Here is a 23,514-nt window from a genome sequence, read left to right on the forward strand (position 1 = left end):
CTAGCGGTGACCTTTAAAGACTACAATTCCCAGGCTGGGGGAGGAACCTCATGTCTAGCGCACGAGCTCTGTAGACCAACAGTAGCAGCTGGCTGAGCCGAAGAGGCTACTTTGTTAACAGCGAAGCCACCGGAGAGAAAACAGCTCAGCGGTTTATCTCGGAAAAGTGTGAACAGTTTGGGGGAAACGGGGAACCCGAAGGCCTGTCGGTGGGATTTAACGGTGGCACCTACTCTGTTTTGTGTTATTAACTTTGTTTTTTCGCCGACAAAAAGAGGTCTTACTCAAAGTTGAGCCGTAGAGGAGTTCTGTCGTTCAGGATGTCGGACTGAGACAAAGGGGTCTGGGGGGCATTCCCGACGGAGCGGTGAGTGAAACAGGCGATAACTACCAAGACTAAAAAAAGAAAGAAAAAGTTTTCTTTGTTGCTGATTGCCGGAAAAATAAGCTGAGTTTGTGATGAGCTCAGTATTTCTGAGCCTGGTGGGCACAGTTAACTTAAAGCCCGTCTGTTTGGCCGCAGTCTCGTGGTGCAGAATCGCCTTCAGTCACAAATGTAGGACTGGTTGGTGATTTGCCGTCGCGACGAACAACCACGTTAAAAAATGAGATTTTATGGAAGGCTGCTTTGATGAGACTGACCTACAGCATGGTCGAAGGGGGCATTTAACCGATCCATTAGGTTTCCGAACACAGAAAATGGCCTATGCGGGGAAATAGACCTGTGCAGCGAGATAAAGGTGTTTAAAAACTTTATCAAAAACGCATTCCTCGAAAGGGTATTTATTTATTTATTTTTTACTGTCAACGAGAACAAAACAGCTAGCTTACTAATCCTACATTTTAAATTAAAAAGAACGGTTGTAGAAAGACTTAAATTCAGCTTTACCTTCTTTCCTCTCATGTGGTAAAAGTAGTCTCAACACTTTCAGTGTGGTGGTTATACTGGCTTGGCCTTGCTTTTTTCTTCAAGTACCTGAACTTTGTCTGATTTTGCTTTCAGCAGGTAAAACTAGGAAAGATGGAGAGGGAGCTGGAATGGTGGAAGGATCAGTTAGCTGCAGATATCCATCAGTCCCTCCGCATTAAGGTGAGTTTGTCTGAACTAAGCTCTGTTTTAACAGGAAGTTTTATTTTGCCGACCTTCTTCTGACTGCTTGCGCTTAGGATAGCTTAAATTCACCTTTAAAAACAGTAACCCCCGCACCTCTCCTCACAGCACTAGGCTTTTGCAGCTTTTCAAACAGTGAGCCCAAAATCAACAGTGTCTGTGAATTAAAAAATAAAATAAAAAAACTTGCTACACACTGCAGTGCAGTGCTTATCTTTATCACCAGCTCAGAGGAAGTCTAGAAAAACGCCAGCAAACATTGACAGTTTTACTTCTGCCTAATCAAATCCGTGAATTAAAGTGATTAACGGTGAGTCAATAAACACTGATGTTAAACTCTCAACTGCAGCTTTGGCAAAATTTGTTACTCAAATGGATTATAAGTGTTTAGTTTTAGTTTTTTAATTGCACCCTTTGCCTTGTTCTAAATACCAAGTGATTACTATTGATTTTCAGAAGAAAATGTTAAAAGTAATTTTTCTTTTTTTGAGCAGTTGTGGCACGCATTGGAATTAGACCCTGAGCTGTATTGATATTCCACAACAAGATGTAATGTTGCGAGGAAAATATAATTACCCGGTCCTGCTGTCTATTTAAACATAGTCTAAATTAGATTACATGGAGGATTTAAGGCTCATTAATTGAGAACATCTTAATTAACCTCAGAGCGTGATCATATTTCTTCACCATGTGTCACTTTAATGGAGACATCTGTCACTTTGCTGGCATTTTCATCTTCATAGTGATGGAGCTCAGGTTTAGAAGATCAGGTATCTTAAATGTGCCACAAATCGCAAGAATGTGTGTAGAATGAGGAGTGTAGCGTATCGGGTGGTTGTGAGCTGCATGTAATGAGTCACACGCTTACATAGCATTTGAATCAGTTTACGCATGCTGGACAGTGTCTGACTCAGAGCGAGCTGTCAATTACACTGAAAGTCTCTATGCAGAGCTGGAAACAAAACAACACGCCCACTCTTTTCTCATCTGTGACAATGAGAGACATGCTGTCCGTCTCAAGTGTTTCTAGTCAAATCTAAAGCAACTGTTTTCACCACAGTATGATATGCAGCACTAAATGATGTAAAGTTACAATACAGAAATACCTGGTGGATGCCGTGCAAACCTGCCTGTGTTGTACTGCAGTGAGTTAGACAGTTTCAAATCAGGTTTTTCTCAGTTTCTAAATTATTTTGATCAGGCGACTGATTTGTAGACAGTTGTAGTGTTTTTTTATACATTTTTTTCCTTGCCATGGACTTTAATCTTTTACCCAAATTCACAGGAGTCTTGGTCATCTACACAAGGTTGCAGATACCACTAGATGTCTTCATGTAGAAACACACTACAGTTGTGTCAAAGAAAATTGGGAATTTCTTTACAATCATTCCTTTACCTAGGCCATATTGAGAATAAAAGATATATATGAAAGCCAATAGATCATAGAAAATCACATTGGGTTTTAAGTAGTAAAAATAGATAAGAATCAAGTTAAGTAATAATAGTACAATAAAGAGGATTAAACCAGATAATGCAAATTGAAGCATGGGTACACTGTTATCCCCCAATTACATGTAATAAATGACCATAAGACTTTCATTTGAATTTGAACAGACCTCAAGATTTCAGATTTTGTTCTCAAGACTAAACTGTTTTTATGCTGAAATGACTGTTTAACTTATGGATCATTAACCATGCCAGATGAAAAAAGAATGCTGCTTTTAGATGACTTGAAAGCTGATTTCTCTAAACAGAACAACTCATTTAAAATCTAGAGTAAATCTTTTTTTTTCCCCAAAAAATAAAATAATTGTCAGTTGCTTGGTTGTTTTATGTCTTCAGAAACAGTAAATTTCCATAAACCTGTAATGGAAAAGATTGGTGAGTCAGTGTCAGAACGGTGCGTAAAAAGGCCCTCACGCGGTCTTCACATTTCCTGCATGGCGCCTTTACCCCCACAGTCTCATCCAGCCTTAATGATGTGTGCTGCAGCGATAATGCCCTGATGTGGGAGATAGCGGTGGTGTGTAGCATGTGGCAAATTATCAGACATGCAAATCAGTAGGCAGCTGTGGAATCCTTAATTATGGTGCGGATCCCCCACAAAGGCTCCTCTGCACTCCTCGCAGACCCCCCCAGAGCCCTGCAGACTCCAGCAGCCCTCCCCTCTTTTCACATCCACCCCCATTCTCCTGCTGCCCTTGTACCCCGAGACAAACAGATGGAGCAGAGTTTGGGGAGGACTGGCTGATATGATAGGTCATGGCACCGGGGGTTGGTGTTGCTATGTTGATTTGGTAGGGGGTACTGCTTATTTTTGAATTCCACTGAAGTGCCAGTCTGAAGACTTTTTTTTTTTAGTTTTGCATTCACAGCAAGTAATTTTTGTGCAGCGTGCCGGCTATAATAGTACACATTTCCATCAGTGCATTTCAGAGAAACGGTTGATACTAGTATTGGCTGATCTGCCAGGTTTTTTAGCTGCTGCCCTCCAATTTGTGATTTATTTTAATGGAAGAATGATAAACAAGAATGGAAGGCAGCGGTTTGTGGATATATAACAACTGATTACTAGTCAGATTGGACGATTTGATCCAACCTAAGCTATGGGATATTCTTGAACAGCAGTCCTGACATAATGTGGATATTTTTCCTTTATTTTAAGGACTCCTTGCTGGCGCTAAAGAGATTAATCTGCCAATCCTTGATCTCTTTTCAAATCCCAAAGCCCTTGTTTTTATGCATCCAAAGAAACATAAAAACATATTCGAGTATTAGTATCATGAATTCAGGGGGAATAGCTGTTCTGTGTACGTGCAGTTCCAAATGTCTCCTATTTCTTACTTTGAGGCAGATTTTGAAACTAGAAACTTGGTCTCTCTCCAGTTTTCTGTAGCTGATTGGGAAGATACCCAATGCTGATTCAATGCAAATGCCCCCAAGTGTCTTCATTCCACTTTGAAACACATGCAGCTAATTGAACATGAATAGGAGATGGGCTAGGGGTGAAACCTAATCCTATCTACCACTCAACCTCCACTGGAGGCCCTCCCCTTCCCTCCCCATACCACATACACAACTCGTCACACACAAACCCTCACCCCTTTGTTCAGAGACCCCTGCAATGACCCAGATTAGCTCCAGTTTTCTGCTGCAATGGTGAATTAAATGAAACCGATCCAGGGTTGAATCATAATCAAGAGTTTTTGGTATAAAAATAATTTCCTTTCTTAATATGAGTATCATACCCACCACTCTCCTGACAGTAGTGAATCTAGTCAGCATGGCTCACCATTATTATGCATATTCTTTTCGAGCCCCACGCTTTTTCATCACTGCTTCCTGCCCACCCTGTTCCTCTTACACCCCGTCGTTAACATCCCTGTTATCTTTTCTCTCTTCAGGAGCTGAAGTTGCCGGCCTACCGGGCCCATTCTCCCCAGATTGGCATGCGACGGTACTTTGCAGACTTGTTGGCCATCCTGAGTAATCGCTACCAGCTATGTCCTACAGCACGTCACTTGGCAGTCTACCTGCTGGACTTGTTCATGGACCACTATGACGTGGCTGTCAGGCAGCTCTACGTCATTGCTCTGTCCTGTCTGCTGCTAGCTAGTAAGTTCAGAATCAGCTTTTTATTTTCTCAAAACGTGCCCCATGCTTTTTCTATATTCCAAGCATTTAAAAAATATTTTCCTTGATAAAATCCCTACATGTAATCTCAAAATAATCCCATTATGCTTTTAAATGGATTAGAGGTAATTTCACACCTCTTGATAGCTGAACGTGTTATCACACAGGTAATAAATGGGCTGCTGTTAGAGAAACCTTGTTCTCCAACACTATCTTTCACAAGTTAGCCCCACTCTTCAAGTTGATTGGAATTAGTTTATATATGAAGCCATGGCTGTTTGGATCTGAGTTTTTTGATACTCTGTGTTTTAGAGCAGTAAATGTAAAAAACAAACAAACGCTTGGTTGTGGTGCTTTTTGGCTTGTCTTCTAACATAAAAAGGACCATATGAACATGTTAAGAAGCATGAAGGTGATTTTCTTTCTTAAAATTCTTTTTTTAGATGAAAGTTTTAATTGATGTTCTGAATGGTTTTCTTAAGCTTTAATCTGACAGGAACCTTTACTGAGGTTAAAGTTTACGTTTTCATCTTAAAAAGTGTTATATTTCATCTTGTAACTACACAATGGTTGCACTGTGAGTCTGTTGTGCTAAAAGAAATGCTTTGACTGTGGTTTGTGCACAGATGGCACAAGGTGAAACACTTCCTGCAACTAAGCTATTTTGAGTTACACTCTAGAGATGCTTTTTCCCCTTCCAGCTCCACCTTCTAACTGAACCGTATTGATAGTTTACTGTTCACTGTGTTGGTTTAAGATAAAACCAGGTTTCCAATGTGACAGCATGATGGTTCCATTGTTTTTGAGAAACCGTTGGGATTATACTCATGCCTGCAGAACTTTATCTTTGTCTTTGATCCTTGTTGTAATATGATTTGAGTGGCTACTTCAGTTTGAGCCTGAGATGAACTAGTGTTGCACTTTCTGAGGTTAAAATGTCCTCTAATTAAAGCTGCAAAACATTTTGTTTAAAAAAACAAAACTCATTTAATTGATTGCAAATTCCAGCTTACCCAACATCCCAATACAAATCTAATTTACTACCATTAGTTGTTCACTCTCTAATGGCAATTTTCTGCTGTGATCAGCAGAGAAAATATGGAGATATTGTGTGCTTTCTTATTGTCAGCAAACACTTACAAAGACCAAATCCAGCTGTGATTTGAGTCTGCTAATAGAGTGATGTTTTCCATCACAGAATTCCTTTGTTCTTCCAAACTTATTAAAAATGCATCAGTGTGCACAGATGTGAATGCTTTGGTTGTAGTTGTATCGATTTTCAAGTTGTCTTTGTTTCTGCAAAAGTGAGTGAAGCAGTGGTTTAGTTTGATTAGTAACAATTTGCTTTTCTGCTCTGAAGTCAAAAAATGTTTCTTTTTGTTTTGTGTAAAGCAGGTGTGTTAATCAACATCCCCCCCTCCCCCCTAGTGCAGATTCAGGGTGTAGGTTGTGTGGTAGTTATTAGTGTCTGTATGCCTGTCTGGTGATTAACAGACTGTGAGGATTTCTGTACGTTAATGTAGCCCTTGGCATCATGGGTAATTAGACTAATGATGCTGTCAGAGTAAGAGTCTGGAACGGGGCCCGTTCACTTGGGAGGGCTCAGTTTGTGTGTGTGTGTGTGTGTGTGTGTGGAGTCGCATACATGCCGCTTTTGCAATCAGAAGTCTCTGTGGTGTGATAAATTTGAATATAAGACTTGAAAGAGTTTTTTTTTTTTTTAAATCAATCTCCTGAGAATCCAAGAATAGCTTTGAGTTTGTTAATTTAGTGATATAATTATTATCAACTCAACCTGGAAAGAGGTTATCCTTCTAATCACTAATAATTAATCAATTTAAAAAAAATCTTTTGATTGTGGCTTTCGGATACTAAGGCTTTCTCTTGCTCTCCTCTCTGTTCTCACTCCTCCAGGACTTGAGGGAGTCTCTGTCATGATTGATGAGGGCTTGAAAGTGCATTTCAATCAAAGTTGTCTCGGGTTTTCATCCGCGCCTTGGAATCTGGCCTAGTTATTGAACAACCTCCCCAGGTCTCACTGACTGGCTTTGACAGGCACATACATTGTCTTTCTTTAAACTCTCCTGGCTTTCAAACTCTGTTAATTAATCAGTACCCCTTTCATACTTCTCAGCAGTCACTGCCTAATCCTGTTTCTCCATTATATCTGTGTTTTTTGTGGGAACTTGTGAGTGCTTGTGTTTGCGCAAGGATGAGCTCCTCTTCATTTGTGGTAGTAAGGTCAGTTTTTTATAAACCGAGTAAGTGGAAATGAGGTTTATTGACTGCTGATTTTTATTTTGAGAAGAAAGCCAATATATTCCCTCAGAATTAAGTATCTGTTGTGTTGAAGTCCTGCAGTGATACATCAGTCTTGTTGACATTTTTTTTCTGATCAGGACAGGTGAACGTTCCTAAGTGAATCTCAGTTACAAGCTCTCGCTGAAGGTGGTTTTCATATATTTTGTTCCATGAGCCCTACAACTCTTATTGCCTGTTCTTATTGTCCTTATCTTCAACGTTATGCTGCTCTGTTGTTTGTTAATTGCCCCTTGGGGATAAATAAAGTCTTCTGATTCTGATTCTACAAGAAAAGAGCATCCTGTGAAACGGCACAACTAAAGAGACTACAGCGTGCACTTACATAGGCGTCGGAGCCCGGGGGTGGGGAGGAACTGTGTGCCGAGGGGCACCTGCCATATGCTCTCCGAGTCAGGCCTCAAACAAAAGCCAGTCAATGCAAGCAGGCCAGCCAGCCAGCCAGCCAGACCCTTCCCATAGAGGGGGAGGGGAGCACACTCCAAGGGGTGGAGGTTGTTGTGTGTGCAGGCTGTTGTGTGTGCAGGCTGTTGTGTGTGCAGGCGTGTGTTTGTGTGTGTGTATGGTAGAGATTTGCCGTAAGCTAATGTCACTAAAAGAGGACATGGTTGCTGTGGCAACCTTGTGATAAACCCACTGAGTCCTTTCTTGTGGTCACCTCATTAAAATCCACATTCATGTCTGATCCATTTCAGAGTTTGCCATTAAAATGCCGCCACTACTACCACCAACACACAGACATAAAACTGGCTTGTTCTGGTAATGTCCCTTTACCTTCTGCTGCTGCTGGCTCTGTTTCCTCCTCGTTCTCTCACCTTGTCAGGGTCGGGCAGAGAGAGCCAGTCCTGGGACAGGATAGCCAGTAAAAAGCACTCCCACATCCCTGAGGGGGTTGGGAAATGAGTGGAGCGGTACTTCAAAGGCAGGTTGACTGCTGATGTTAAACAGGGTAGAAAGGGAGAGAGAGGTGGTAGCCTGCAAAATGGGACATGTTAGAACTGAACCACTCGGTGGGGTACCCTAAAATGTTGATTAATAGGGGACTCACTTCCCTCTCTGTCCAAATCTGTGATTCTGATTGAACGGTTGACATGTGTTCACAATAAAGAAGTGTGGGATCCACAAGTTTGCTGGAAAATGTTATTAAAAATATCCATAAACAGATGTGGCAGTTCATCTTTTTGTTTGAGATATTTTTTGTAATTATAACCCCCAACTGCAGGCAAATGTCAATATTTAGTCAGATTTTGCGTTTTGTTGTGCAATGCCTGAAACTCCCCACGAAATCCCTGTGTCACCACACATACTGCATGGCATTTCACACAGTCTCTAGATTCAGTCTCTCAATCCCGCCCACACGATCTCTCTCTCACACACACACACACACACCTACACACACACACACACCTACACACACACACACATATCTATATATATATATCCACCCAACCATTCAGCATCAGGGGTCAAGGGTCGGCCCAGGCCTACATTGTAAGAGCTGGCAGAACCTGGGGTGTCAACACAGAGGTTCTGTGATGGAGCTGTGTCTAATTTTTCCCTGCCAATGAAGGATAAACCGACAAATACATTGTGTTTAAAGAACAGGGGAAATTCCTTCATGGCTGTCAAGTTGAAGAGAGAAAGCAGGGTGAGCTTTATTTATGTGAGATTATCAGCATTAATTGATAGCAGTAAGAAATCCTGTTTGGGAAGTCATTCACATGTACTACAGGGCTGTTGGTCGATTTATCTGAAGCTTTGTTGTGTATAAAGTCTTTTTTTTTGGTCATTCAGGGCTTCTGGTTTAATGTGTCCTTTTTCAAATATATATTTAGATTTTCACCAAGAAATCTGGAAAGATGCTTTAATAGTTGTAGATGTGGTGGAGAACTACCAGGTGAAGAAAGTTTGAAGGCTGATTGAAAACTGGTAGAGTTGTACATTGTCAGCAAAATGGAGTGAAACAGAAAATGAGTCCTGTGTATGTGAGAGTACAACTATCAGGTTTTCTAACAGCCCCTATCACTCTAAACTGCTTTCCATCTCCACCCCCAACTCCCATTTTTTCCCTAAATGACACACCTGGGAGGAAGCCTTGCATCCTGGTCTTACCTCTTCCTAACCTTAACCTGTGACACACATCATTAAGTCTGAATTTTCAACAACGCTCCACATTTTCTCATCATTATTATCACCAGTGGGTTCTGTGAGAAATAATAGGTGTCTTGTAGTTGCTCTGTATGGAGAAGTACATGGTTTAGATGAAAAAGAAAGCTTTTAAATAAAACCCTTGGAGTTTCACTCTATACTCCTTACTGACTTGAGATACAATCATGTAGCCGTCTGCATTCCAGGTGAGCTGAACTCACAGGAGAGGAATGCATCATCTCTTTCATACTGGCAACAGTGAAACGGCACACTGTTATCCCAATAAAATGGCAGTGAGTAGATATGATACAATTCACAAAGCCAAACACTGTGATTAGTACTTGTATGATTGTATGTATCATTAGTACTGGTTTGTGTACACTTGTGGATTTAACAGTGTAGTGCTATATACTGTTTTGCACATTTGATTTTGTTTTTAATTTTTTAAAACAGACGGAAATGACTCTATAATGCTATTTAGCTCTGGATATTTATCATTTAACAACAATTTTATATAACAACAGTTTAGGTAAGTAATCAACAATTTAAATAGTATTTGAAGAAAAATGTCTCAAATTAGTCTAAAGTAATTTTCTTACAGTAGTTCATCTTGTCCATTGGCTCCTGGAAAGCAGTGTTAGATTTTAGGTGCTGTTGTAGGAGGAACAAAAAACTATGATCCTAGAAATCTTAGAAATGGTATTCTGATGTCACAGAGTTTCTGCTTGAAACATGAAGTTTGTTTAATGTCCGATCCACCACTGCTCCACCTGGTAATCTCAAAAATGGTTCCTGGCTGCACTGTATGTGTGAAAATGACTTAAGCCTTCTGTTAGAGGAAATTATATACATTTTCATTTTTGATTGCTGTTTGGATAAAAATGTGAAATTTGGGAACATCATCTTTCAATTTTGAGGAACCCATTGGCTATTTTTCCACTATTTAACTTAATTAAAGCTAGTTAATCAGAAAAAGCTACGAATAGATGGCTGGATAATGTATAGTTACATTTTTAGTGCTCTTTTAGATAAGATTTCCAAATGGTAACTGGTCTGATTTATTGTACTTCAGAATTAATAGAACCAGGAGCTACTTGTACTCTTAGTTGTAGGCTTTCTGATTTCATCTGTCTGTTATGGTGCAGGCTTTCTGTCATTCAGAACAAGATTCCTCAGACCCACCCATGTCTGTTATGGAGAGAGAGCTATGTTACACTGTATTCGCCACACATGAAAAAGACTTGCTGCTGCAAGTGTGTGTCAAATCTAGTGAAGTATAATTAAACTTTTTTGTTCAAGAGGAGGACTCTGTTATCGCCACTAAGCACAGTATCACAGTATGTGTTTAGCTTAGACAGTCGAACCCTTCCTCATACAGCCTCTTGAAACATGCTCTCGTGTACTGGGAATGGCAGCAATGCATCATACAAGAATGTCTTAATCTTATTGCAAATCAGAAACCGAGTTGGTGAGAGACACTCTTATTATGTATATGTTATGGCTGTTAAGGGTTATTCTCTAGTGAGCTGAGGCACGCAGAGAAGCATGAAATGTGCTAATCTTGATCATGCCTATCTGTTAGTGTGATTGCATGTAGTTCAGACTTGTTGAATATGAAGTGTAAATGATGAGGATGGCCTTTCAGACATTAAGTTGCTATATTCAGATGCTGTCAGACTGCGGGAGAGGAGTGGGTGGGTGAATAAAGTGAATTTATTCACCTTCCTGTGTTTTTTGATGATGTGTTCACTTATTGAAATGACACACTGTAATCTCCATGATATTAACTTAAACCTGTTTCTGGTTTAAACACTTGTTATGTTTGGCAGGTTTGACTGAAGATTATTTTTGGTCAGTCATTGTTGTAAACCAAAGGAATAAGCACAGAACACAATAAGGAGCTTGACTTGTGTGTCTAAGGATCAAAGAGACTGGGGTTATGTGGGGATAGGGGGCAGTGATGCCTTTTTATGGCAGTGTCTGTGTGGACATAGCAGTCTAGGAGCAGACGGGGACCTGATCCAAAGGATATGAGGGTGAGAGAATGGGACTGAGCCATGGACTGAATCTGAGTGGTTGTAAAACAACACTGTTTCTTTGTGCTTCCTGTTCTGCCTGATAGACACGATTACTGCTTCTCTACTAATTACTGTCTCACCCCCACATCCCTGCATGTTGGCCTGCCAGTCCCATTCCCTCTCTCTTCCTTCCCCTGCTTAATGGTGGTTTGCAGCATAGGTGATAAAATTTACACTTGTAGGAAGACACTCAAGACGCTCTACTAGACGTGGGCTCAAATATGAAAATGAGGTCTGTTGAAGACAATGACAGTATCAGGTAATTGTTACTGTTTGCTTATAACTGTAGCTGGGAAAGGTTAGTAAAGCTCCTGTTTTCAGTGTTTCATTGGCCTTGTCTTAGATTAGAAGATTTACTCCTGCAGAGAGTTTTCGTTGTTTCCGGATTAATGCATATTTTCGCCAAGCTGAAGTGTAACATTTTAATCCTACCAGCGTGATATAATGGGGTAACATTTCGTCTCCAGGCAGGAAAAATATGTATTTTTGATTATTTAAATGTCTGCAAATAAATTTTTATTCTCAACGTTATATTATGTAAATTCTATCCTTATAAAGAAAGCAAGAGAGAGCAAATTGGACATTTAGACATAAATATGCTTTAATAAACGTGGCACGTCTGGTGGTCCTCAAAATTAAAAAATTAATTCATTAATCAGATTAATATTGGCTTATTGTTAAGCTATTGGGTTAACTGTATTTTTTTGCAAATGATCCCTGGCAACACGATCACATGCGGTCCTGTTGCCAGGGCCAAAGAAATATTAAATCTAGTTTAGAAACCTTTTCTCTGTTTCTTTGTCTATAATACAGTAGTGATTTATTTATGTGTTTATGTATGTATTTATTTATTGAATGCTTCTCTTAGGCGCTTCTCAATTAGACTAAACTGTATTAACTTGATCTGTTCCTATTTATCAAGTCTAAGCAGTATGAAAACATTTGTTGCAGAGTATCATGTTGTAATCATTGACAATATTTTCGGTGTAATTTATCTGCTAGGATCCACTTTTGTATGTCCACAGGAGGACTTATACTTGTTTAAAAACTGCTTATAGCTACATTATGTTTCATCCTGTAACACATTTGTTTAAATTTAAAGTGTCTTATTGCACAGCTAAATGTCCAAGGTTTCTTCCCAATAATCAGAAGCAGTATTAAAAAAAATTGAGCTCTGATTTTGAGAGCCAGCAACTTCCATTGAAAGTTAGTAGTAAAAGCAGGCTTTAAAGGGAGTCTGTATCAGTGTAACCCGACCCCTCCTCGCCCTCATTCTTAATGTTTGAGAAGAGGCCTGTTGGACCCTTGGATTAAAGGCAGAAACACCCCACTTCATTGGTCACATGGACCCCAGAGGCCTCAGGGCTGTTGCTATGGAAAGCAGGAAGTCTTAGGACAGGGAGGGGGGCTCACCAAAAATGACGATTCTCTAATGTCTGCGAGTGAGACAAAGGGACAAAAGTACTGAGGATTGAGCTGACTGTGTTTTTCATAGAAAGTCCTTTTATGGTCCACTGTAAGCCTCCCTGGGCTTATTAGTATAATCACTTTGCTCTATGGCCAGATGTTCGGGAGTAGCCAACTTAATTGCAAATTCTTAGTAGGTAATAAACTGCTTTAGAGCTAACCGTAAACCTGCTGCACATGATGGTAATCTTGTTAAAAAGAGGGAAAACAATTAATAAACATTCTTGTGCAAAGATCATCATCACCCTATTCCAGATGCAACTCATTCTGGTTCACATTTTCCATTCTTACTTACTTTTCTGTCAGTACATGAGATGATGTTAGTTATGAATTGCATTTTTTGTCACCACAAGAGGTGCAGCTAATGACCGTTTAAATGAGTTGGTTCATATTTTATAAATCCATTAAAGCCTACAAAATGTATTATATATTTTTAAAGATATTAAAGACTTTTTTGTTCAAAATCTTTACCCATAACACAAAAACCATAGCTAAAAGTCTTCTGCATTGGTGTAATGCTTTATATTTTTAAGAACTTGCAAGCTAAGTGCAATATAGAGGTTGCCTCCTTGAATACATATGTAAACTGTTACATAAGTTAAATAAATATTGGATGTTTCTATTTTTTTTGTCTTTATGGCTCTAAAGTCTGAAGGTGTAACTAAAGTTTTATAGCCACCCTCACTACATCTTTGCTTCTTTGCAGGCAAATTTGAGGAGAAGGAGGACCGGGTCCCCAAACTGGAGCAGCTGAACTCTCTGGGGTTCATGTGCAGCCTAAACATAGTTCTCAACAAGAAGGATCTGATCAAAATGGAGCTCCTGCTGCTCGAGACCTTTGGCTGGAATCTGTGTATGCCCACACCCGCCCACTTTATTGACTACTACCTCCATGCCTCAGTGCAGGAGGGCGACCTCTACAATGGCTGGCCACTGTCCTCCCTCTCCAAGACCAAGGCTTTCATGGAGAAATACACACACTACTTCCTGGAGGTTTCATTGCAGGGTGAGTTTAAAAGACGGTAGTGAACTGTACTTTACTTAATGTGTCACACAGGTGTTGAACATGGAGTGATGATCTTTATTCTCTTTTACAGACCATGCCTTTCTGAGTTTCAGGCCATCCCAGGTTGCTGCTGCGTGTGTGGCAGCATCTCGTATTTGCCTTCAGATTTCTCCAAGTTGGACAACTGCTTTGCATTTACTAACAGGGTACACATGGGACCACCTCACCCAGTGCATTGAGCTGATGTTGCTGTAAGGGACGCACAAACCCACACATTTCTTGACTTATTTCATTTTTGCAGGAGGTGTGATAACAACTGAAATATGTGCCTTTCCCTTTTAGTGCACATGACAACGATGTGAAGGAGGCCAATAAAGCCAAATCCACACCTCCTCACCGGCCCTCCTCTCTGCAGTCCCAGCCGCAGACCTCTCACCTCTCTCCAGTGTCAGCCATCCAGAGACCAGCCTCCTCCACCTCCTCCACACCACAGCTGCTCTTTCAGCCAGATAGCTTTCCACACATTTCTCAGCATTCCCCATCCCTATCCCAGCTGCAGGCACTAGCTGAGTCCCAGGCTTTGGGGTCTGTGGTAAACATGTCTCAGGACTTTCTTCAGAGTCACAGGATGGGTCTTCTAGCTGGGGCTGCCTCCATCACTCCTGCGGGGGCGTTCCCCTCCTACCCAAGCCTAACCTCAGGTCTCCAACCGGGGACTCGTGGGCTGCCGCTCCAGGGCCCCATTTCTGTGCAGATGGCCCTTGCTGGAGAGCCGCGACATTGTCTGAGCATGGCTTACAGTGGGAGCTACCTAGGGGCTCATCACACGTTCACAGCCGGCTGCTTTGACAGGTGACGCCAGGAGACGGAGAGGGAACGCAAACCCCCACGGGAGTCCGCTGATAGAGACCTCCAAATCCCCAAACACCCACTTACAGACCTCCTCTCTCTCTCCGTCGCCACTGCAACAGCTTCAGCTTGCCCAGCTCCCTCGTCCCTCTCACAGAGACGCCTCAGACGCAAACAGAGGTCCAAAAGCAAGAAAGATCCAGTGGAAGTCATCACACTGACATGACAAATGCTCCTCTGCCTCATGAAATACTGAGGCGCTGTGAAATTCTTATCCCTATATTCCGAGCTGACTTTATAAATCTGTGTTATTTTGAGACTGTCATCACTGTGAATGAGATGAAAGCAGCCGTGTGATCCAACACCCACCTCATTCAGTGCCTGTTCTCAGTTGTGATAGCTGAGCCAATTTTAGAAGTGCACAGAAGACAAAGTATTTGTGATAAGCATATCTTGCTGCTTGACGTTTTATTTTTAGTTTTTTTTTTATTACTAATCCCAAAAATTGAACATGTTTATAGAGAAAATTTGGCTGATATTGTTTTTTTGTTTTTTAAGCCACCATTTCAGAGAGATGAAAGAAATGGAGGCTTGTTGCTGACGTGGCAGAGCACAAAGAGACTGTGTATGTCAGTGGAAATTTTACTTGTGTCTCCTGCACGTCATTGAACATTGATCTAATGAGCTGAAGGGCTTCTCTGAGAATTCCTCACAACATAAGACCTCAGAGGGGACGAAGAAGTCATTGTTCTGTGCACAGCAGGTGAAGTCCGCAGCTCCATCAGGCCTGCGGTATTTTTATCCCCGCCTCCCTCGTCATCTTTTTCTCTCTCTCACCTCCAAAGTCGAGCCTTGTGGCTGAGCCCTCACGCATGCAGGTGAACGTGTGGCTCTGTTAAAGCTGCAGGCTTTGTCATGCTAAAGTTTTAATTTCTCCAGCACCACTCAAAGAATTAAAAGACAAACTGATGTGACTGGACCAGCATGGTAAAGGAGACACAATGCTGGTGTGTGTTGTACATATGAATTGCTGCTGCCTTCTGAACTGTTGGTTCTGTGTCTGTGTTAATGACTCAAATGTTTACATGAACCACTATGTATCAGGGACTTTAACAAGATTATACTTGAATATGATGCCATTGAAACATGTCATAGCTTTTATTTATGACTTTTTTTTTTAAAATATTCATTTTTGATATTATGTAGTTTTTTGCCAGCTTAGAAATCCACCGTTGGTCAGTTAGGGTTTTTTTTTTGTAACTGTTCATAGAAACAGGCTCAGGTTTTAAGGCTGAAGCTAGCAGCCTTTCCTTCATTATTCTGTGCTTATGCTTTAAAGTGGATGCTAATTCAGCATCTGCCGGGGCTGTAATACTCCCCTTATTCATCACTGGACCATACTGTGTACAACTCAGTAACTGAATGCATGAAATAGTCTGCTACATGGCTGAATAAGCCCACGGTCGCTTGTTTGACACACCAGTATCTGCAGCCTGTTGTTTCTAATTGTTCCACATTTCTTCCGTCTTCCCAGTGCCGGCTGGTATCATAGTGATACTGTAACTTTGCCGACTCCAATTTTCGGTATTTTTTTTTTTACTGTATTTTGACTGAATTAGGGCTGCAAATCATCTATTTGGGTTTTAGGTTGAGGAACTGTCTGATATTTCTGAAATCAGCTTAAAAACATTAATGATGTTAATTGTATTCATGCTTTTTTTTTTTTTTTAAAACTCTACTTAAATATAGAAAATCTGCAGTTATATATGGCAAAGAAAAGCAGGCTGGAGTCAGGAAACATTTAAAGTACACATCAGTGAATCTGTTCATTGTTCCAGCTCTTGACTGAACTGATAGTGTCTTCTCAGCTTTGTAGAAAACTGTGATGTCTTTCTGGAAGAAGTGTAAACTCAGATATGCTACTTGGAATTTCTTGAACCTTGAATTGCCTGCCGTTTAAATGTCCCGACTTTTCACTTCATTCTGGTGTTAGTTGTGCATGTTGGGCAGCCTCCTCATGTCCGTGCCTTGTCCTGAGCAGTTGTCAGGCTCACAGACATGTACAGATATTTGTTAGACAACACTACATGAAGCTTCCTGAAACAGCATTACCCAGATTAATATAATCCTGCATCCACCAAAAGGACTTGTTGATGTGTTTCAGTGATATAAACCATGATACTATGCCTTTGTTTTCTAACTCTGTGTACAGTTTTGTTGTATTTTATGCATTCCATTTGTCTTCATTATATTTTAGTTCAGTCTTTTTCTGATTCTTTCATTGAATGCTGTTGGTGTGAATTAGAGTTTTTTGTTTTGTTTTTTAGCTAATTTTTCTCTTTCTCCTAATTCAAGAGCAACTTCTCATTGAGGTGTCAAAGGTGCAATACGTTGTTTTTGTTTGTTTGTTTAAAGTGACCACAGCCATCACTGTCTCATGTTTACCACTGGTTCATCTTTTATAACTTATATAAGTTTAAAAAAAAAGAAAATTATAATTGTGACTTGACTTGCTGTAAGTTGGATCTCCCCTAGAGGGGGGCGGCGGGTTCTGAACACAATGAATATGTTGCATATTGCAGCATCAGGCTTGGGAGTGATAGATATTACCGAATGCATTTGTCTTTTAGCCAGTTTAACCATGCTTTTTTTGCTTTTCTTTTTTTCCATAAGAAATGCTGATGCCAGTCACACCAAACAACCCTCGTCTAATGTGATAGTAAAAATGACACCACAAACATCCAACTTGTATTTTTATATTCTTTTGTAGCCTTGGTTTATGTGACACTGAATGATAAAATGATCTGTTTTTATCATAAAGTGCCATGAAAAAAATAAACACACAAAAGATTGAAGTGAGTGTGTGAAAGGTGTGTTTCTTCTCAAGTGCCTGCAGCTTTTCGGGTGCACACGGTTCCCACTGTTACTTTGTCTTAGAGAGAAGACAATGTAACAACTCCTGCAGGTTTTACACACAGCCCTCCAGCTGTGACCACATACTGTCACTGCAGCACACCATTCATTAAACCTGCCCTGCGTTAAGCTAAAGCCAGTGGAGCAGTTTAAATACATTTATTTAAGTGCTGTTACTCGTGTTCTAATAATTTCTTCTGCTTTAAAATAATAAAAATACCTGGCAGCTGTGTTTAGATCTTTTTGAGGTTATATGCAGAACTAAAAGTACCAGGCAGTAATTCTTGTCTGATTATGCATGAATGCAGACTAGCATGTGCATACTCTTCCAGCACTTTGCAGTTAAGGTCAAATCTATAGCAAATAATTTAATCAGTCAGTCCCACACTGTAACCACTGGTGGGGTAGTAAAGGAGCATCACTAATCAGAGTGCTGATGAACAAGTTAAGCCTCTTTTCTGCTCCTGCCGTCCACCTCCGCAGCTCCATCAGTGCTTTCTATGCTGTGTGGCATTTTGACATATAGAAACCTATTCAGTGATGGGGCTTTCTCTGACAAACAAGACATTATCCTCTTGTATAATGCTTGCAAACCGACCACCCTCCTCATGTCGCACGCACAATAGTGAACTCTTAGGACTGCTGAGCCTTAGCTTTGTTCCCTGCAGCACAGCGGCATATTTATCTTACTGTGTAACTGAGAAAATCTGGAACGTTGTTGTTTAATCATGTTTGCTTGCAAATATTTAAAAATTTCAGTCACAGAATCCTAAAGAACCAACAAACAAATAAACATGATACCACTGTGAGGAATTTTCCAGATCTTCAGTCTTCAGGGGCTCATCTGTAGAGGTGTGGATGAGGGGAGGGGGAGGGTGGTGCTCCAGGCGTCAGTTTGTTAATGGATCATTTTCCTGTAGGCTTTTGTATGCAGAGCTACAGAAGAAAGCTCCCGGCTTCCTTTGAATGTGTCCTCAGGAGAGGAATTTGGAAAAGGGTTGGGTGAGGAGGGGGATGCAGAGAAAGCTGCTCACCTCATGTCACAATGCAACATTTAATCAGTGTTATTGAAGGGCTTCTATTGTAATTACATCTAACACATGGCTAGAAATGTTTTGTTTATAAAGGTTAATGTGGGTGCCACTTATTTAATACAATGGATATTTTTGTCTTGGTACAGCAGGGGAGTGCTATATATAGTTTAAAATATCCAGTGCTTACTTTAGTGGGTTCATTGTCTGATTAATACAGTAAGGATCCATTGGACAGTTTTTTTATAATGTCATGTAAATTTGTAATAACTGTGTATATAAGTTGACTTGACAGTAAACAGCATGGTTGATCATGTATCATGTATTTCCCCCTGTATCATTATTTTATTTCATTTTATTTTATCCAACCTCACTTAAAAACACTGATTCAGAAGCACAGGTATTCTGTCAAATACGCCTCCCACCCCCCCTCCACATAAGTACACATGACATGAAAAAAACCCACATGTTTGATGTTATGCTCAATAAAAAAGCCCAGCTACATGATAGGAACCTTATGATATGACATCATATGCGGGATTTTAACCACACACGAGCTTAAAACTTGACAGATTATAGATGGTGATTACAGTGGTTCTGTTTTTTCTCTTTCATGATGAAATGTACCATTGATATAGAATTTCATTAGAAGTATATATGCATAAATACTTCTTATACATTTGCGACTGTCCAAGTGAACACAGCCCGGTCTTATAAGACTGATAAAAGTTTTTTTCAACTATATTTACTTTCCTTTGTATTTTTAAAAAAAAAAAAATCATTTGCATTATTAAGGCAAATAATTCCCATAGTGTTTCGAAACAGACTGAATTTTTTTTTTCTCTTGCAAAGATAGAAATCTTTTTTACTCTACGCCGAGAAATTGATTTAAAAGCCAAACTCTTCTGTTTTTATGAAGAAATAGGGCACCTCCTAGTGGTGAGATTAGAGAAACGCACCTGTAGCCTGGCGTGTCGAGCACAAAAGTCGTATTAAAACCAACAGCCACAAAACCACATGCTGAGGGTGAATCGGACGGACTAGACGTGCAATAACCGAACAATCGCGATTTTTCTCACTACTAAACTGTGCTGTTTCAGTCTTTCCTCACTCTAGAGGTTTTAGAAATGGACTTGGTCCTTTATCTATGACTAAAAAAAATCATTTATTTTGGAAAACATAATGTACAAGGTAAGGCAGAACTGGAAGAGGAGATGTAGCATCAGTTACCTCTCATCATCCCACTAAAACCTAATGGGATGGGGAGAAGCACAGATGTAAATACTTAATGTCCCACGTCAATGGTTAATTAATAGTTTTGATGAATCAAAACACCACAAACTACAAAAAAGATTAAAGAAGCAATCTTTACTAGCAGGTTTATTTTGCACACATGTGTATGGGGTTGTATTTATGATATCTGTCCCTCCTCGGGTTTTCATGTATCAAATGTGCACAGAAATATATTTTCCCATTTGTTAAACTGGCATTGAATTTGCTTTGAATTTGCTTTTCCGCTTAACTGAGTTTATTACAGTATAAAGTAAAGAGAGTAAAAGAGAAGTTGACTTTGAGTTCAAGAATCATTTCGACACAAAAAGGAAGTGATGAAAATGACAGGAAACCTTGCACTTTAAAAACTGATGCTGCAGAAGTTCTTCTGCAGTTTATCTTGTTCATCAGCGCATCAGCTCTGTGGTATCACCGTCAAGTTTCAGGGAAAATATGAAGATAATAAAAGACTCCGAGGAAGTTATTAAAATTATTGTACCGCTTGTTTATGCCTTTGTTAAGGTGCACTGTGGATTTCAGCCTGACGATTCATATCATAAGCTAAACGAAGTGCTTTATGTGTTAATGCATAAAAAAAGATAACATGTTTTGAAAGGAAGGGAAACTGAAAAAGCATCAGATGCACAGACTGTGGTGTAATATGAGCAAAAGACTCATTTTCCTCTCTCTGTCAGCAGATGTGGTTTTACTTCTGTTCTTCGAGACCAGCTGTGGAAGATTGCACTGCGTAAGCGAGTTTCATTCACTGGTAAAGAAAGATGAGAATGATGATCTTTCACAGGACGCTCTGTAATTACGGAACAAGGTCTCGCAAGTTTGAACAGAGTTAGAGACCAAATAACAACACCTTAAGGTCGCTGTGTGCTTGCAGCGTTAGAATCAGAGGGTAAAGTGTGACTTTAATAATCGTAATAATAAAGGCCTTTATGTCAGTGTGAGTTCAGCCTGTGCTGTTCTTCACATCACAAGAAGACAGCGGACAGAGCAGTCAGAAAGACTGCCTAAAAACTGATCAAGTATTCTGTTAGTTATTCAAATCATAGTTTAATAGTCATGAAAAAATCATTCAGCATAAGGTGATGTAAGAGATCACCCTATGCTTATGATTTCACATGAATGAGACATACAAGTAAAAAAAAAAAAAGGCTGTAAAACAACACATAAAGGAAGTGGATGGAAAATCTGTTGACTTTCAAAATCAGAGCACAGTGGCAGATCATTAGCACTTTGAAGGTAAAACAGGAGATGTTCACTGGATCAAAAATGAACACTGTTACAGATGAACATGTTTAAAAATACAGTACATAATGTTGTTTGGCCACTTCTGCTGTGTTGGGCCTAAATTTCAGACCCGTGAGGTCCAGCGACGCTCTTCCTCGGCCCATTTAACAGGCACTGTCATGCTTCACCTTCTGCAGCCTCTTTTCCATCCAAGCGTGTTGAGTCTCGCGGTGTTAGATCCTCTTGTTGATTCTTTTGAAGGTTACACCCTTCTCTCCTGGAGTTACACAAGTCTGCATACGCAAAAATGAAAAAAAAGAGGATTAAAGATAATCTGGTATTAAAAGAGCAAATGGATTTATTTAAGGGATTATTAATCTCATTCAAAAAGTGCAGTGAATAAGTGCCTTCTTCTCCTACCATTACTAGCTTGTCATCAACGATCTCTGCTGTGAAGAGGTACTGAGGGAACTGACATGAAATCTTGTCGCCTTCCATAGTTACAGGCGCCTTAAGAAAAATATCGTGGAGCTTTGGTTACATGAAGGTTTCATTAAAAGTTGTGAACACTGTCAGCTGCAAATCCTAAGTTTTCTCTGTGCATTTTAGTTCCTCACCTTGAATTTGGATCCTGTCATCGTCGTCAGCTCACATTCTTGACCAACAATAAATGTATTGGACCAGGTCCAGTTCGGGATGGTTTGTGTCCAGGTGAAGTTATTCCCGTCCTGCACCACTTCAGTCACCGCCTTGTGGTCTGTCTTGGCATTTTGAAGACCTGTGAACAAGTGGGTTAAATCCCGGAGCAAGAAGTCCAACAAAGTGTAAACAAATGATGCCTGACATTAGTTCATTTGTGGCTTAAAAAAAAAAGTATCCTCATACCAACTGCTTCCAGAAAATCCTCATAATTCTCTTGACTCTCAAGCTCATATTTCCCACTGAACCCCATGATGCCAAAAGAGCAGAAATAAAAAAAGGGAAGGAGTTCTTGAGTCAAGAAAGGAGTGGCCTGCTCCCGTTGAACCACCTTTCTGTTCCTTTCCACTTACACGTTTCTCACAATGTGTCACCCCCACACGTGGTATTTTTCCTAAGACTAGTGTCACAAGCTGCAAGGTATGTCCACGCTCCTGCCTGTATCAGGTTTTTCCAGCCCTTCGCTGATGTAAAAAAGGACATCTGCATGTTTGAACATGTGGTGTAGTAAAACAGAAGATAAACACAGTATGTCCTAATGCCAGCATCATGTCAAAGGAGGTCGTTCAGGTGAGGTTCAGCAGTTTACACCAGAAAAGAACTTCCTTCAAATGAAAGTAGAAGCTACTGTTTTGTGGATTTATAGAGAAATAATGGGGAAAAAAAAACTGCGTGTCATTCCCCCTTGCTCTCTTTCTGCTTTCCTGTCTGATCTCTACTGCTGTGCTGTGAAAAAAAAAGTATGTTTGGTGGCTAAAAAACAGCAAAAAAGTGAAATCCAATTCCACAGAACAAGTAATATATATTTTTTATATCACCGTTAAGTATAAAAGGAAGATGCCAGAATATTCACACCTGAGACTGAATATGTGACATTTTTCTGAAAAAGATTTATTAAAATGAATAAAAAGAAACATGCAAGACGTTTGCACATTTCTCTTGGTGCTTGCAATCAAGAAGGTATTTAATCTTGAAAGGAGGTGAAAATAAGGTGAAAACAAGGCTGCTGAATAAGATGTTAAAGCCCTCTCACCTGAATGTGTTAAATCTTGGACCTTTGCGAGAGCGATGGCTTCATTTCAGCTGGTAATAAAGAGTGAAACGCAGTGCTAATTTATTTCCTCCTCTGCTACCTGCAACTCTTTGTAAGCTCCACTCACCTTCCACTCTGAAGCAGAATACACAGCTGATCTCTCTCGAAGTGCTGAATGTACTGTGTTGTACTAAGTGGTAAAATCCATGTAAATTATTAGCATTTTTTTAAATTACAAAGTAAAATCACTTTGTTATCTTGTTATTTTTAAACAGCTTCCTATGTGGATTGTACAGATTCTTTAAATCTGGGGTGATCGTGGCTGAAGAGTTGGGTGTTCGTCTTGTAATCGGAAGGTTGCGGGTTCGAGCCCCGGCTCGGACAGTCTCGGTCGTTGTGTCCTTGGGCAAGACACTTCACCTGCCGCCTACTGGTGATGGCCAGAGGGGCCGATGGCGCAATATGGCAGCCCCGCTTCTGTCAGTCTGCCCCAGGGCAGCTGTGGCTACAACTGTAGCTTGCCTTCACCAGTGTATGAATGTGAAAATGAATAGTGGTATTGTAAAGCGCTTTGAGGGGTCCCGAAAAGCGCTATATAAATGCAATCCATTATTATTATTATTAATGCGTTTGATGATGTGTTGGTGATCTATAGACATGCTGGTGGGTGGATATTGCTCAATTTGTATTTTATCCATCCATCCATCCATCCA

At 40.2% G+C, this 23,514-nt stretch overlaps 2 protein-coding genes across 3 annotated transcripts; one reads left to right on the top strand and one right to left on the bottom strand.

Moving 5' to 3' along the window:
* The first annotated feature begins 49 nt into the window (after nt 1–49).
* On the top strand, nt 50–17,466 carry ccnjl (cyclin J-like). 2 transcript variants are annotated; one of them, XM_085181468.1, is made up of 6 exons: nt 50–367; nt 1,007–1,090; nt 4,516–4,726; nt 13,463–13,762; nt 13,854–14,013; nt 14,105–17,466. In XM_085181468.1, the coding sequence occupies exons 2-6, from the start codon at nt 1,022–1,024 to the stop codon at nt 14,616–14,618; spliced, it is 1,254 nt and encodes a 417-aa protein (XP_085037594.1). In that variant the 5' UTR covers nt 50–367; nt 1,007–1,021; the 3' UTR covers nt 14,619–17,466. The 2 variants fall into 2 exon arrangements, with proteins under 2 accessions (XP_085037594.1, XP_085037587.1); XM_085181461.1 differs by having other exon boundaries at nt 51–367; nt 1,004–1,090.
* Nucleotides 17,467–20,867: 3,401 nt separating this feature from the next.
* LOC146524491 (gastrotropin-like) lies at nt 20,868–22,107 on the bottom strand. The gene is made up of 4 exons (XM_085181480.1): nt 21,955–22,107; nt 21,687–21,847; nt 21,490–21,579; nt 20,868–21,362 (listed from the first exon to the last, which is right to left on the bottom strand). Exons 1-4 carry the CDS (start codon nt 22,019–22,021, stop codon nt 21,303–21,305), a joined length of 378 nt encoding a protein of 125 aa, XP_085037606.1. The 5' UTR covers nt 22,022–22,107; the 3' UTR covers nt 20,868–21,302.
* Between the last annotated feature and the right edge of the window lie 1,407 nt (nt 22,108–23,514).

Source organism: Neolamprologus multifasciatus, chromosome 2 (assembly GCF_963576455.1).
Source record: "Neolamprologus multifasciatus chromosome 2, fNeoMul1.2, whole genome shotgun sequence".
In the NCBI taxonomy this organism is placed as follows: domain Eukaryota; kingdom Metazoa; phylum Chordata; class Actinopteri; order Cichliformes; family Cichlidae; genus Neolamprologus; species Neolamprologus multifasciatus.